Below are 16,053 nucleotides of genomic sequence, written 5' to 3' on the forward strand. Positions count from 1 at the left end.
TAGTCTGTGAATAATCTTAAGATAACAAATGCAACACTATTTTTTGGCAGTGGGAGTTCAAAAGTTAGAAGAGCTTAACTTGTATGAAGTTTCTTAATCAGTTTTGTCATAATATGTACTTCAAAAATGAATCAGACAAAACTAAGTTCTATACTAAATTAAATAAAAGAAAGAACTTGTAGCATGAAAAATCAACATTTTGTTTATGGATAAAACAGATACTTATGTTTTTAAAAACTTTCTTTTTTTACTTTTAAAAAACATTTCATTTTGCTAGATTGACCTTGGATCAATAGTGAAACTACCTAGGTAAGAAATAAAATAAAAGCAAGCCAAACATAGTTGTTAAATAGAGAAAAATTAAAATAAATATAACTTCACATCTGAACAATTTTAATTTATGGTTCTCTTTAATGAAAGAGAGCTTCTCTGAATTTTTCTACTCATGTTATTTTTTTCTGCCAATGAATTTAACATCTGAAAACAAAAAAACGTTTACTTTGAGCTGTGTGCTTAAATATTATGATAATTCTTACACTGGAGAAACCATTCGACAAGTATTTGCAAAATTAGAAAAAACATTTAAAAGCCTCTTCCATTTTGTTTGAGCACATAACTCAAAATAAGCACACTTATTTTTGCAGATATTAAAATCATTAGCAGAGAAAATAATATAAATAGAAAAAATCAGAAAATATCTTTATTAAAAAACAAATCAGTTACTATTCAGGTATAAAAGTATATTTTCTTTCAATCTCTTTTCATTTAAGATTTATTATTGACTTGTTTTTATTTTATTGCTTAGTTATGTAGCATTACTAACAATACTGCAATGCTTTATGACATTGTCCCCTTATTGAATTGTTTCCATCTGATAATGCCAGGTAAATTTAACGAGTCATAGCATTTTTTAAAAATAAAAGTTTTTAAAATGTAATTTTAATTAAGCTATCTAGATACTAACCTATTTGTATTCTTCCATAAATTTTTCATGAAAATCCTTCAGATGACTTAACATAGTCTTGAGTTTCTCTGTTTGTGGTAAGATCGTTGTTCTGTATAAAAGAGAAAACATTTAACAGTTATTTCAGCAATAAAATCTGTATACATAAATAACTACTATCCTAATTTTTAGTTTTTATTTTAAATCAAGACACACAATAGTGTGTCATGTGACCAAAACAATGCACAGAACACACACTGTGTTATTAACAGGAGTGATAGTTTAGTGATTTTCCACTTTCTACTATCATATATTTTCAGTGGATGTGCTCTACTGTATCATTACTTCACAGACAAAATTGTAAAGCAATCTGTTAAGAAATACATGAGAAATACAACAACTTTCTGTCATTTCCATCTGTTTGTTTGTTGGTTTTTAGAATTTCATGCAAAGCTACATGAGGGCTATCTGTGCTAGCTGTCCCTAATTTAGCAGTGTAAGACTAGAGGGAAGGCAGCTAATCATCACCATCCACTGCTAACTCTTGGGCTACTCTTTTACTAATGAATAGTGGGATTGACCATCCCTTTATAATGCCCCCATGGCCGAAAGGGCAAGCATGTTTGGTGCAATAGGGTTTCCAACCTGTGACCCTCAGATTACGAGTTGAATGCCTTAACCCACCTGGCCATGCTGGGCCACTTGTTTCCATCAATATTAGATGTGGAAATGACAAGAAGTGGTCATTACATGATTTGTAGGGGTAATCACAGTGGGAAATCACAATGTGTGCACAGTATGGCAAAACAAAAACAACGATTTGGTTGAGAAAGTAAAGCTCTATTTATTGCAAAATAGAGGGAAAGGTGATAAAATTTGAAAGTAATTTGTGAATATTATCCTTTGAATAAATCTTCTGTTCATGAGATGACCAAAGTGACACTGAACTTGAAATGTTACAAATTACAAAGTTTAAACGAGTGTGAAAGCATACTGTTTGTTTGATCGTGTATGTGTGATCATCAGTGCAACATGAGGTGTGAAGCATCAGGTAGGATTAACGCCCCACTAATAGGGGACATCAATGGTTACCTGTTTGTTACACCTACAAAATGTGGCAGCTCTCAGTCAACATACAGCAATAGCCTCACTTTGCTTGACAGTTCTCAATTGGGCAGTAGCAGATGAGAGCCAGCCTGGGTGGCCATGTTACTGAAGTCAAAGAGATTACTTGGAACTGAGAAATGGGAAACCACAAGCCAAGTTAATCTCAGTATGAGTGCCAATTTCAGCAGATGTTTTACAAACATGAAACAGGAAATATTTGGAACTGAGCCAAAAATGGCTGTAATTAAAGGTTGGCCACTATATCTCATTGTCCAGCATGTGGGTCTGAATGGTATATAAGTATTACTTAGGCCTAGCAAACTAGATTAGCAGTTTTTTAACAGAAGTTTCAAAAGAATCATGTGGGTGGATAGTTATTATTCATTGCAACTTCTTTAATTTGCTAAATTTTATGAAATCTTCCTAATTAAAGAGCTTTTAGTATCACATGATATTAGATGAAAAAATCAGCATAAATAATGATGCTTGATACGGCTGTAGCAAGTGCTTACTGGTGGTAACTGTTAATCTAGATTTTGTTGCACTAAAACAAATTAAGCAATGAACATTGTTTTAGAGCAGGGGTGTGCAACATTTTTCGTAGGTGGGCCATATAACCAACTTCATCAATCAAGCGGGGCCACTTAAAAAACAAGCTTATTCGTGTACATGCACAATAAATTAAAAAAATTCTCAAAATGCAAGCAATAATATTTTATATTTTTGCATGAGTGATCATTTTAGTGCGACACTTGAAATTTAGAGTCCTTGCAGAGCTTGTCAATATCAGCTTTGACAGAAGTGGTTGCCACTCTTAACTGACTGGTCAAATGTTCATCAGTCAGCTGACTTCTACATTTGGTTTTGATGAGCTTCATTTTGGAGAAAAATTGCTCACAGCAGTAGGTGCTACCAAAAAAGGGGGCAATTCTTTGTGCATGACGGGACAAATTGGGAAACTTTTCACGTACACAGAGTTTGTAAAAGTCTAGCAAACTGTTTTCAGAGAATTTCCTTTTAGTGTCCATGTCAGCCTGCAGTTCAATGAGTTCCATTTGGCAATCATCAGGACTGTCTTCCACTGCCAAATCAAAAGGTTGAGCGAACAATTTCAATCTAATTTCAATTTGTCTGAAATCTGGAAATCTGTTTGCAAACTCATCACGCAGCTTTTGTACACTGGTTCCATATTTGGTGCAATCCAGATTAGGAAATTCCAGTTTCCTGGTTGCAAGACATGTAAAATGGGTCAATATGGCTCTTCTCAACTGAACCTGGAAAAGTTCCAATTTCTTCTCAAAAGCACAAATATGCTCAAACAACTTATTCACAAGTTGACTTTTCCCTTGTAGTTTTAAGTTTAAATCAGACAGATGCTGTGTAATGTCTGTGAGGAATGCTAAGTCATTCAGCCAGTTCTCATTGCTCAAGAAGTCCACATTCTGACGTTTGCTCTCCATGAAGAACTTAATCTCCTCTCGCAGATTCCAGAATCTCTACTTTGAAGAGATACTAAGCCAACGTACAGCAGAGAAGCACAAAACATCTGAATACTCACTGTCCAGCTCATCTAAAAAAGTTTTAAATTGTCAATGATTTAATCCTCGTGTTCGAATATAATTTACGCATTGGGCGACATTTTTCATGACTTCTGCAAAATCCAGAACTTTGGTGCACAAGCTCTCTTGGTGAATAATGCAATGGCTTACAACTACGTCTTGTGCTCCAATTGCAGTTAGAAATTTCTTGGTGAATCCATTTGTCCTACCTGTCATGGAAGGAGCACCATCTGTTGTAACACCACATAATTTATAAGGATTCAGTTCAAACTTTTCTACAACCTTAAGCACTTGTTCACAAATATCCTGTCCTGTGGTTGTGGAGGAAAGGCTTGCCATATCTAAAAACTCTTCGAAAACATCAAAGCCTGCAGTAACAGCTCTGATGAAAATGACAAGTTGGGATGTGTTATTGATATCAGTGCTTTCATCCAAAGCCAGACTGAAAGCTTCACACGAATTCAATCTCTTTCAAAGTTTCTTTGATGTCTTCTGAAAGATCTTTTGTCCCATGTGAGACAGTAAAGCGGAAAGGCTAGTTTGCTCCACCAAATATTTTTCTCTGGACATGCATATTCTGTGAATATTGTTAAACAATTTTAATAAATTCTCCATCACTGAAAGGCTTTCCCTTTTCTGCCATACATTCACAAAGCTTAAAACTCAGTTTTGTCACCAGTTCTGAATTTTTCTTGAAAGTGGTAAAACACCTTGTTGCTTTTCAATGGATGTTTTAAATGTTCAATTTTGTCCTTTCGTGCCTGACCAACAATTTCATCAAACTGGGAGGAGTGCTTAGTTGCGTAATGTCGCTTAATATTGTACTCTTTCATGACTGCAATTGTAGTTTGACAGACGAGGCAGACAACACCTTGATTATGTGGGACAACAAGATATTTTGTGCACCATTCACTGTTGAATAACCTTCCCTCATCATCAATTTTTCGTTTCTTAACTGCTGACATTTTACTAGCCCTGAAATCAAAACAAAAATTATTCTCACGAAAATAGCAAAGTAGAAAAAAACATAGAATTTATTTACACATGGAACCTCTTATGGACAGAAACACATGTTTCTAAATTGGCATCCCGATCATAGCCTTCCGGTACTTAAATTAATTGAGAATAGCAAAATACAGTGTGACCTCGCCTATTCGCGGTTCGCCATTCGCGGCCCCGCATATTCGCGGGTTATGCGCGAACTGCGTTTTTGTAGGTCACAGAGACTGAAAGGGCTTTTCGAGGAGATTTCTGTTGTATTTACTCAATCAAGCCGTTTTTTCAATTGTCGTCTTCACCAAACAAGATTGGACTGCTATTGGCTGACTGCCTCAGCTTCCCAACAACGCAAACGGCAAAGCACAGCCCGGTAACGCACGGTACAATTTAGTGAAATACATAACAGTATGCAATATTGCTACATTATTACTGCATCAATGAGTATAAGTATCATTAGTGTTTGGGAAGCATTTCATATAGTATATAATCGCATACATATACGTTTTAAAACTGCGTCCAATATTCGCGGTTTTCGCTATTCGCGGGAGGGTAAATAACGTAACCCCGCGAATAACGAGGTCACACTGTACATAGAATCAGATGCATCTGAAAGCAAAATTTTAATAAATTCAGTAAAGTCACAACAATATGCTAAATAATAATCAATTTACCTTCAATCTCTTGTAGTAACTGTAAAAGGTAATAAAATTTTCACCAATAATGAATGACGGACAGCAGAGGTTAGGGAAAATTGTCGCCAGCGGGCGAAGGCGAGGTTCAGGACATGACGTTGAGTCGTAGACAATAGTGCTAGTGCACGTCACCTATTCATGCCCTAAGGAGGCCGACCAATCGAATTTGGCCTGCTCCTCTCTAGCAAAGATAATTTTAGAAGTTTGTCGAGTCGAAGCCTGGGAATCCCGTAGGATCGATGCTTTTAAAAATATTCCATTTGCGTTGGATTACAGATCAGGCCACATGGTTAGATTACAACAACTAGGGCCACACTAAATGGCTTGGCGGGCCGGGTTGTGGCCCGCGGGCGCCTGTTGCACACCCCTGTTTTAGAGGATAAACTACCATCATATATAAAGAATCTGGTTTGTTCTGTAAACTATAGGTCTCTACCAAATAATAGGATTGTGATCCTAAATATAAAGTGTGTTACTATCAATTGTAACTTTTTTACTTGCTGAGGTTTGTTGGTGCATATAGACCAAATGTCATGATATCTAACCAAATAAATTGTAGGTGTTTTTGATTAGGTACTTTTTGCAGAAATTTTTCAATTTTTTTTAAGTCTTAAAATTATGATAAAACTGGTGGAAACATTTTAATTGAAGTATCAATAAAGACCAGTTAAAAAAAGGTTAACAGCATCTGGATGTTCTTCATATGTGGAACAACCATAATTCCCAGGTCCTATTAAATTGTGTCACCCTGTTAATAGTTACTCTATTTTAATATATATCATCATATTAAAAAATTGAGCAAAACTAAAGAATATTTACAGTATCAAAGAATTTGATCAGAATTCATCACTCAAATCATATCCATTAAAATATAACAAGCAGTTTATTTTAAATTATCTACTGGTACTTCATTTAACAAATGTAGTCTTTACATGACAAACTTTAATTTTCATTCTCGTATTTAAAACTATTAATCCTCACTTTTGATTTATATGGCTAAATGATTGTTTAAGCCTAAAATATTGGTTTATTTCAGCTACTTTAAAATAATTTTGCATTCAAGTTTAGGTTTTCAGTGTAAGAAAATATTACCAGTGGCCAGGGCATGTGAATTGTGTTATCAATATTCATAATCCTCAAGTGTAAGTAAAGAATGTGTCATACATCAAGCAACAAGAAAAATGAAGATGAAGAAAGCAACAGCCATAACTGGACAAACTTCCAAAACGTTTGTTTGATAATCAGTTTGAAAAACCAAACTTGGCATTACAGTCTTGGTACTGCCTTGACTTCTCTGTAAGAACAAAAAAAGCTGTAATTGGTATTACAGGCAAAGTTATAACTAATTCAACCTTATATGCAGGACAGAAACATGCTGCATCTGGAATTATGAGGAGGACATGCAGCACTTGCCCAACTACAGGAACAGAGTGCAGATGCTCCTTTGCTGGTATTATGAGGTAGACAGTCTCATAAATCCCACCACAGAAGCAAAAAAGAACATTCTGCAACTGAAATTAATAAGAGAGGTGTTTACTGCACACAACTGTAGGAACAGAGTGTTGTCATCCTGAATCCAGAATTAGTAGAAGGATCCCACACAGGTTGGCTCCAATAATTATTTTATCATTGGTTTTATTGAGTGTGGTCTACCCAAGCAGAAAACATCTGGAGGAAGCACCAATAGGAAACCAGCTTCATCCTCTTCTTGCTAACTGACTAAATGAGCGCAAGTATAACAACATGGAATTACACTCAAGAGGAAGCCTCTATGGTCCATCACCCAAGCAAATGGAAAATGAGAGTGGTAAGGGTGCTCATGCTTCACCAGAAGAAAAAGATGTAAAAAGTTAAATGTATTGGGGAGACCAGAGAAATGTTACACAGGAGACAGTACAATGAGTGACTGTGATTCCCTATTTGAAAAGCAGATCAAACCAAATTAAGGAATCAAAGGATTGGTAGGAATAAGCAAAACCCCTTCTGCTTTACCCATGACATTCAGGAATGATAATCCCCCAAATATATAATTTTAATGATTTCTAATGTATAGATATACATATACACCAACAGGAAAGCACCTAGTTGTGCCATCAAAACACTCCATCTCAACCTTGAGTGTTATTTAGTTACTTCAATTAGTGTGGGTTTGAGACAAAGCACACTTGACCAGGCAACACCCACCACAAGGTAGGATCTGTAAAGAAGATGCTAAGATTAGGAAAGATCAAAATAAAACAGAGGTGAAAGTAAGCAAAAAGACTTACTCTATGTAAAGGTGAAAGGACATGTGTAGAATTGTCACAGGAAGACACAGCCAGATTTAGCAGATAATGATCAATGAAGGTATCGGGAGTAGTTCACATTTTAGCTGATTGGTTTCCTTCAAAGAACAATTTGAATGAACAACAAAAGAACAAGGCAATGTGATGAATTTGATGAGAAGAAATATTATAGAGTCAGCAACCTTCCATGGATAAAATAAGACAGCAGATCAGTTGACTAAACCCAACCAGTGAGAGTAAAAGATTACAGAATACTGGAAACTGAGAGTTACCAGGGAGCAAGGAATAAGGACCCTGAAAGGAGACTGAACATGTAACATAAAACCTGAAGAAATATATATAGAACAAGAAAGCCTATCTTAATCAGAATAAAAGTACAGGTGGAAAATGGAAGGCAAGGAAATGGTTGTGAAAGCAAGAATGCAATCACTGATAGTATAAATCCTAGGGAGGAAGGACCGAGGACAGGACAGAGGATGACATATGAGGAATAATGAGGAGATACCAAAGTAGCAACTCAATGGCTGTCCTCTTTCTAAGAAACAAGATCATGTTGAAAGGAAGAAGAAAATGCCAACCAAACATATGAATCTAACTCCCTAGGAATCAAGGTATGTACATCATCAGCAGGTAAAACTGACCTTATTTTCTGGAAAGCTGTGCCATGTGCATTGTTGCCTGTCACGGTAATATCGTTGTCCACCCCAAAGAACACTGAATTCATACTAAAACTCATGGAATTTTGAAATGAGAAAAGTTTGAATGTAAATTCATGGAAACAAATGAAACCAAGCACAATTCAACAAATTGTTGAATAAACTATGTTAGAAATGGCTACAAAGCTCAATGTCAATAAAAATATTTAGTTACATTTGAAAAAAAAATTAAACACATGTATAAACTATGTCATACTAATTCCTACACTCTTGTGTAGGAAGAGCAGAGGAAGCTATCTGTGCCAATATAGATGGTACAGTACTATTGGTGGAGAGTAATTACATGATATGTGTATGTTCAGTAATAGTGAAAAATTGTCAAGATATAGTGACTGATGCATTTATTACTGAAAATTCTTTTAGCAATGCTTAAAGGGCAGCCAATGACTGAGATAGCTTTTGTGCAAGAAGAAGGTAAGTCAGTTTCAGAATTTTAATATATATTATCTTTGTACATTCCAGAAATAGTATCTGAGAAGTACTAAAATGATAAACTGAAAGTTGGATATAAATCAAGAAAACAAAACCATTACAAAACCTAAAAAATCTGCAGTAAAATTCAGAATAAACATTTCTGACTGTGATAAGATTGATGCTTTCTGTGAAACAAACTGTCAGTTATTTCAGCACAATAAAATCCATATCAAGGTAGAACTACTTATCTAATTTTCTGAATGATTACTACTTTTTGTGAAAGACACAAATAGTTATTTTAAGACTATTAAAAACTGTGTATGTATTCGTGTAGAATACATTGGCAGGGGAGTCGCGAAGCCTTGTTAGAACTAGCTTGGGATAACATTAATTTTATTTCATGCTCTTACATTTTTTTTGTTTCGGTGCAAAGCAAAACGTGTGCTATGTTAGTTCAATGTCATTAGGTGATATTATGGGTGTATGTATGCGTGCCTGTGAGTGAATGTGCCTGTGTGAATGTGTATTTGTCTGCAACTGTATGTATGTGTGTACTAGTGAGTAGCGAGTATGTGAGTGCACACGCATGTACGTATGTTTGTGCGTCTATTTAGCTGTGGTTAAGTGTGTGTGTGCTCGCTGTCAACACGTGAGTCACATGTCCGTTGCTGATTGGTGGATGACGAATCGTGCGACTGGCCACGCTCCATTCCCTCCCAATACTTACCCCATCATTACTCTACCTGCACCCCCCACAAGTAGTCAGTGTAAGATCTACAGTTGCCAAAGCGTTCATTATTCAACATTTTTATTTTATTTTAACAAGAAGATAAGTAAGCAGTAGAGGTGAGTTGTGTCCATGGCTAAACGGCGCAGATACTCAGAATGCTACCTCAACATTGGCTTTACCACTGTGCTCGCCAACGATGGCATCAAGAAACCACAGTGTGTTTTGTGCCATGCTGTCCTGAGTGCAGAGTCAATGAAACCATCAAAACTCAAGCGTCATCTCGAGACGAAACATCCAGAACACGCAAAGAAGGGTTTGGATTTCTTCAAACGGCATGAACGGTGTCTTAAAAGCCAAAGAATCGATAGAAGTGGGTCGTTTCAGCAGCAGAGTGCAGCTGTAGTGGAAGCTTCATATAAGATTGCAATCGAAATTGCTAAACAAAAAAAGCCTCACACGATTGGAGAAACACTTCTTAAACCCTGCACGATGAAAGCAGTAAATCTTATTCTTGGAGAAGCCAGTGCAAAGAAGATGCAGCAAGTATCCCTGTCAAATAATACTATACAGAGGCGCATTTCTAAAATGTCTATGGATGTGAAGGAACAGGTTTTGACTGAAATCAAGGGTTCCCCTTTGTTCTCCTTTCAGCTCGACGAGTCAACAGATGTAAGTTCATGTTCTCAGTTGCTTATCTTCGTGAGATACATTAATTCAGGTGACATCAAAAACAAATTCTTATTTTGCAGTGCACTTGAAACCACAACAAAAGCTGATGATGTCATGGAAAAAGTTTCAACTTTTTTTCAAGACGAAGATCTTCAATGAGAAAACGTGTGTGGGGTTTGTACGGATGGGGCACCGGCTATGCTGGGATCGAAATCAGGATTCCAGTCGAGTGAAGAAGCTAGCACCTCAAGCAAGGGCATCCACTGCATGATTCACCGATATGCTCTCGCCAGTAAGACTCTCCCTGCCTCTCTGCAGGAAGTGCTTGAATCTGTAATCAAAATTGTAAATTATGTGAAGACTCAAGCACTCAACACTCGCCCATTCAAAGAACTATGCAAAGACATGAATGCTGACCACGAAGTCCTTCTCTTCTACACAGCAGTACGTTGGTTGTCGAAAGGAAACGTTATTAATCGTGTCTTTGAAATGAAAGATGAAATAAAGCTATTACTGGAGACTCAAGAAAGGAAAGATCTTGTAGCTCACTTGAAGATGAAGCATGGAATAAAAGGGTTATGCATTACCTAGCCGACATTTTTGACCAGCTGAACAAGCTCAATTTGAAGCTTCAAGGAAGGGAAACACATGTTCTCCTTTTTCAAGATAGTCTTTGGGCCTTTGTTTCCAAACTGCAGAACTGGCGTCGGAAAACCAATCTTGGAAACATCGCTATGTTTTAAAAACTTTGTGGAGTGACGGATGAGTCTCAGATCCAACTGGATCAGTTCCTCAAGGATGAGATTACCGAACATCTTCAGTCTCTAGAAAAGGAAGTCAAGCGTTACTTCCCTGAGCTATCACAGGAGCAGGAGGCCCTGGTAAGGAACCCATTTTGTACTGAAGTTGATGTATCCAGCATCCCAGATGATATCCAAGATGAATTTCTGGATCTAAGGAATGACTCTTCAGCTCGTGATCTCTTCAAGGTGAAATCCGTGACTCAGTTCTGGTGTGCTGTGTATCAGTCATACTCCAAAGTCAGCATGATAGCTTTACGTGTCCTTGTTCCATTTGCTTCTACCTACTTGTGTGAGGCAGGATTTTCCACTCTTGTCAATATAAAAACAAAGAATAGGAACAGATTGGATGTTGGAGATGATATGAGACTGGCTCTAACAAACGCTTGGCCATGAATTTCAAAGCTTGCTGCTGAAATGCAACATCAGGCATCTCACTAGCTGGGTTGGATAGCTGTTCAAACCTATGTTAATATTATTTTAAGAAATATATGTTCTTTTTGTGAATTCAGGTTGGACCAATGTGATTTAATTTGCTAATAAATAATTACAGAATTTTTAAATATTTTTTTTAGATGTTTCTTTCCCTCTCCTTCACAGAAAATAAAAGAAAAATTAAGCTGCTGATAGTAAGCCCTAAGTAGGGGGTCACATGGGTTTCAAACTTCTAGGTAAGAGGTCGCGAGTGCCAAAAGGTTGGGAACCCCTGGTGTAGAACTACATGTTTGACTTTCGTGAGAGTGTTGATTTCTGTGAAACAAACAAATAATGGTTATTTCAACACTATCAATACTATATACACTAATGCAGAAGTACATTTGTGACTATGGTAAGAGTGCTGTATTGTGTAAAAGAAGCAACAGTTATTTTAGTATGCCATCAGAACTATGTAATATTTTAGTGAGATTGGTGTTTTGTGAAAAATAAAACGTCTCCCTTCTGTTCACTGGCATTATTCTTAGCAGAGTACATCCTTGCACCCTATTATGACTTAACAGCTTTGAGTTCGAGAAGTATGCAGTTATCAGAGTAACACAAATATAACAATCATAGTCATTAAAAAACATACCTTTTGACACATAATAAAAAAAGACACAAAAATCTAAGACAAAAGTACTGTTAAATTTTTTTCCTAAATAGTTTTAAAATAAACTTTCCAAAAAAATACAATACCTTGATACATAAAAAGAATTATTGTCACTTTTGCTTGTTATATTGAGGTAAAAATTATTCACAATCCCACACATCCTGGAAGCAGCTAACAATGGGTGTTGAGTAGAATATACAAAAATTCACAATAGGTTTGCTTTGAATTTTGCACAAAGCTACATGAGGGCTATCTGTTTTAACCATCCATAATTTAGCAGTGTAAGACTAGAGGGAAGGCAGCAAGTCATCACTACCGACCACCAACTCTTGGCCTACTCTTTTACCAATGAATAATGGGATTGACTGTAACATTATAACACATTCACAGCTGAACGGGTAAGCATTTTTGTTTGAACTCATGACCATCATATTGTAAGATGAGCACCCTAATCACCTGACCATGCTGGACCATTTTGTAAGAAATATATTTCATAGAGCCAAAAGAATAACCATAAGTAATAATTAGAATCCTGAAATTGAAGATGTAGTGAAGTGATGAAGGTAAAAATGCAGATTCTACCCACGTTAACTTACAAAATGCCCAGTAAATGGTACAAAGACAAGGATATCAAACACAACACCAAATGATGAATGTAATTAGAAATAACCTGAAATCCACACATAATGTGTTCAGTAAGATCAGTGATGCCGAGAAAACCCACTTGTAGAAAAAATATATATGCAAAAACGGCTCATTTGGGTTGAGAAAAGTATTTCTCTACGTAAAAATAAAAAATAATAAAAAAATTCACAAACCCAAACGAGCCATTTTTACATATACATTTGGTCAGTGAGATCATGGTAAACAAAATGGATCAGCTGCACAATAAAACTTGTCAATATGAGGGAAGAATGATCCATAGGACAGGAAAGCTGTGACATAATTATAAGAATATAGGCTTTCAAGAAAAAAAAAAAGTATAAAAACATTATAGCAAAATAAAGTCTACACATCTCTACCCTGAAGCAAATATTAAAATAAATCTTCAGAGAAGATGATAGAGTGAACAAATTATGTTGGTTCAAAAGAAGGAGCTAAGCAACTTAAAATTAGACCTAAATTCCACTGAAGACAATGTCTATAGAGTTGTGGGTGAATAATTATAAATGAAAAATGTGAAAAAGAACTTGAAAATACTGAGGCCAAAAAATATACCTGACTTATGTGACTTTAAATATGGCTTAGAGTGCAGCTCAGCAATGGGGATATACCATCTATCAATCTTAACCTCCATTCACCAGTCTCACATAAGAAATAAATACAATTAGACTAGAAATTAGGACAGTGAGATGTGGGTGCTCAAACCCACAACATCAACACATCTATATCACCCTTCACTGCCTGCAGACAGTTGTGGGAAGTTAAGAATAAAAATAAAAATAAGAATACTAAGGCATTGCCATTCATAAATGTGTGTGTGTTTGTCTTAACAGCTTCACCTATTAACCTTTTAACATAGACTTCTTTTAATTTTATGATTTTATTTCTGTACTTTGTAACAATGGAGTAGTAACTGTCCTACATCCAAACCAATAAATCATAGCACAAGGACCATTAGTTGAAGGTAAACTACATGATTATGTTGCACATATCGTCAAACCTTTTTAATCTATTGAAGTTTTGTTAATATAATTGACAAAATTTCTAATTTGTACTGAAAAAACGAATAAATTCACTGAATTTATATGTTGCACAGGGTGCCATAAAACATGTGTACAACACTGAAAATACATACATAAAGATAAGAATTTGTAGCATTTATTTGTTTGAAGACATTCTTCCACAAGTCTCACAAATTTTGGTATTGAAAACAGAATTAATATAGCTTTCAAATATGTATTTTAAACACAAAAATATAACAATTATTACAACAGAATGTCCTCAAAATACAATAATTTACAGAGCTTTCTAAGAAAACTATAAAAAAGGTCCAAACATTTCATTCCAAGTTCCAAGCAGGAATATAATGGTTGCATACATAAAAAAACTATGACAGGCTGTTATTCTATGAGCAACAAAATCATGAGAGTTATGTAGAGAACTATGTGTTCTTCCTCTTTGTTGTAAAAATGTCCATTAGCCATGCAAAGTTGAGTAAAAAAACAATTTTGAACATCATAAAGATGCAAGAAAGGCTTCTCTAATGGGTTTCATAAACTAATCTCAGAAAATCATGATGCCACTAATAATCAAGTTTCAAATTTCCATATTAAAATCCAACATTGCATATGTAACAACCAGATTTTTTAAAAAATAAAAGTGTTAAAACTTAGATAACATACAAATGTGAATTATAAACCACATTTCCGTAACATGTTTATTGACATATAGTAATAAAAGATTTTCCTTAAATTTTGAATATAACACTGGAAAAGACCATGACATTTGCAACAGCTTGGCAGAGATATGAAGGGTTAATCTATAACAACTGGTATATTTTTACAATTTTTAAATAACTATCTTAATAACTGATAATTCATAGTAATATTTAATATTTCTGTTGTATTTAAAAACTCTTTTGTAACATATTTTTCAAAACTTACCTAAAATGATATGTTCCTGGTTGCTGTCCAAAACCACTACCAGGAACAACACAAATTCCTTTGCTCTCAAGAAGCTGCATAGCATAGAAGAAGTCAGGTGCTTGGCCTAATGACTGAAAACACAAGTTCAAAGGCTTACAAAAGATGCATTTTGGCATTAACAGCATGATGTTGGACTTATGAGAGCAATTTTTATCTATGACAAATATAAAAACTCTCTAACTACAGACTCAATTAATATGACTTAATAAATGAACCCAAACCATCATTTAGTTTTCACACTATAACTTTTAATGTGTTTTTTGTATCTTCATGAAATGTCACAAACTTTCATTACATATTAAGTCACTTGTAGACAAAAAAAATTATAATTTCTAATGAAGTATGTTCACCAAAAATTTCACCATGAATAAATGGATTCAAAATGTTGATTACTTTAAGTGCAAACTGATTTTTGCATTATGGTTAAAAATACTTTCCTGTCTCTAAAAATCACAGATTTCATTTGCATAATCTCTAAGATTCTCCTAAATAAATTTGAAATTTTTTTTCAGTAACACTTTTTATCTTGTTATTTTCTCTGCTCTAACTCCATACAAGGTGGTCAATCTGACCAATGAATCTGATCTATAGCTGGATCATTGAGAAGAACTACTCAACAGTTTTAAAAGCTCAGAAACAAAAATCACTTCCATCAGAGTAAAAAAAAAGTTATACAACTAAGCAAGTGTTCTGTTTTGTAAGTTACACTAAATACTGAGTTAAAATTGAAAGTGAAACTCTGAGTTAAAATCAGAAATATAACTATTTAAGTTGCATTTAAACCAAAAGTTCCAATATTACCTCAATGTTAAACTAAATGAAAATGTTTAAACCTTTCTCCAGTTCAAACACAGCATTCACTTCACAAAGTAAACGTACAAAATAATATAAAAATCTACCTACTCCAGATCCTTCAAAAACTTCAGGCTAAAGTTATAATTTACAACATTACAAAATCTATTACACTTGAAAAATCCTCTAAAAATCTGTAAAATCCTAAAACATCGTCTCTTCCAGGGACAAGAGAAGACATTTTCACAAGATACAGAAAGCCAGACTTGCATAGGTAATGTGCTTTCCTTTTCAAGATCTATGCTCATTGAGAGTTGAACTCTACAGAATGGCTGTCTTAACTCTTATTCAATTCACTGAAAAGAAAGATAATTTTTCTACTCCTGGACATCACAAGGAAGTTGGTGATTCCAAATCTTGCAAGCTTTTAAAACAAAGTTAGTTTCACTTAAATAAAACTCATCATTTAAGCTATGAATTCTTAAAAATAAGAATTACTTTTTTAAATATACATCTTAACTAAGTGGTAGCAAGCATATATTACCCTCCTGCATTACACAAGTCATTAATCATTTAGAAAATGATCAACAAGCATACCCAGAATGAGACAAA

General features: G+C 34.9%; 1 protein-coding gene across 3 annotated transcripts in view; it reads right to left on the reverse strand.

Annotated features, from left to right (window-relative positions):
* The window catches only part of LOC143236640 (alanine aminotransferase 1-like), a 50,546-nt gene that overhangs the window by 5,671 nt on the left and 28,822 nt on the right, over positions 1 to 16,053 (reverse strand). For all 3 annotated transcript variants that reach the window (XM_076475009.1, XM_076475011.1, XM_076475010.1), the window contains exons 12-13: positions 14,608 to 14,720; positions 965 to 1,055 (exon numbers count right to left, since the gene is read on the reverse strand). In XM_076475009.1, the coding sequence (XP_076331124.1) occupies positions 965 to 1,055; positions 14,608 to 14,720 (204 nt within the window). The remainder of the gene's footprint in view (positions 1 to 964; positions 1,056 to 14,607; positions 14,721 to 16,053) is intronic.

The sequence above is a fragment of the Tachypleus tridentatus genome, chromosome 13 (assembly GCF_004210375.1).
Source record: "Tachypleus tridentatus isolate NWPU-2018 chromosome 13, ASM421037v1, whole genome shotgun sequence".
NCBI classification, from domain to species: domain Eukaryota; kingdom Metazoa; phylum Arthropoda; class Merostomata; order Xiphosura; family Limulidae; genus Tachypleus; species Tachypleus tridentatus.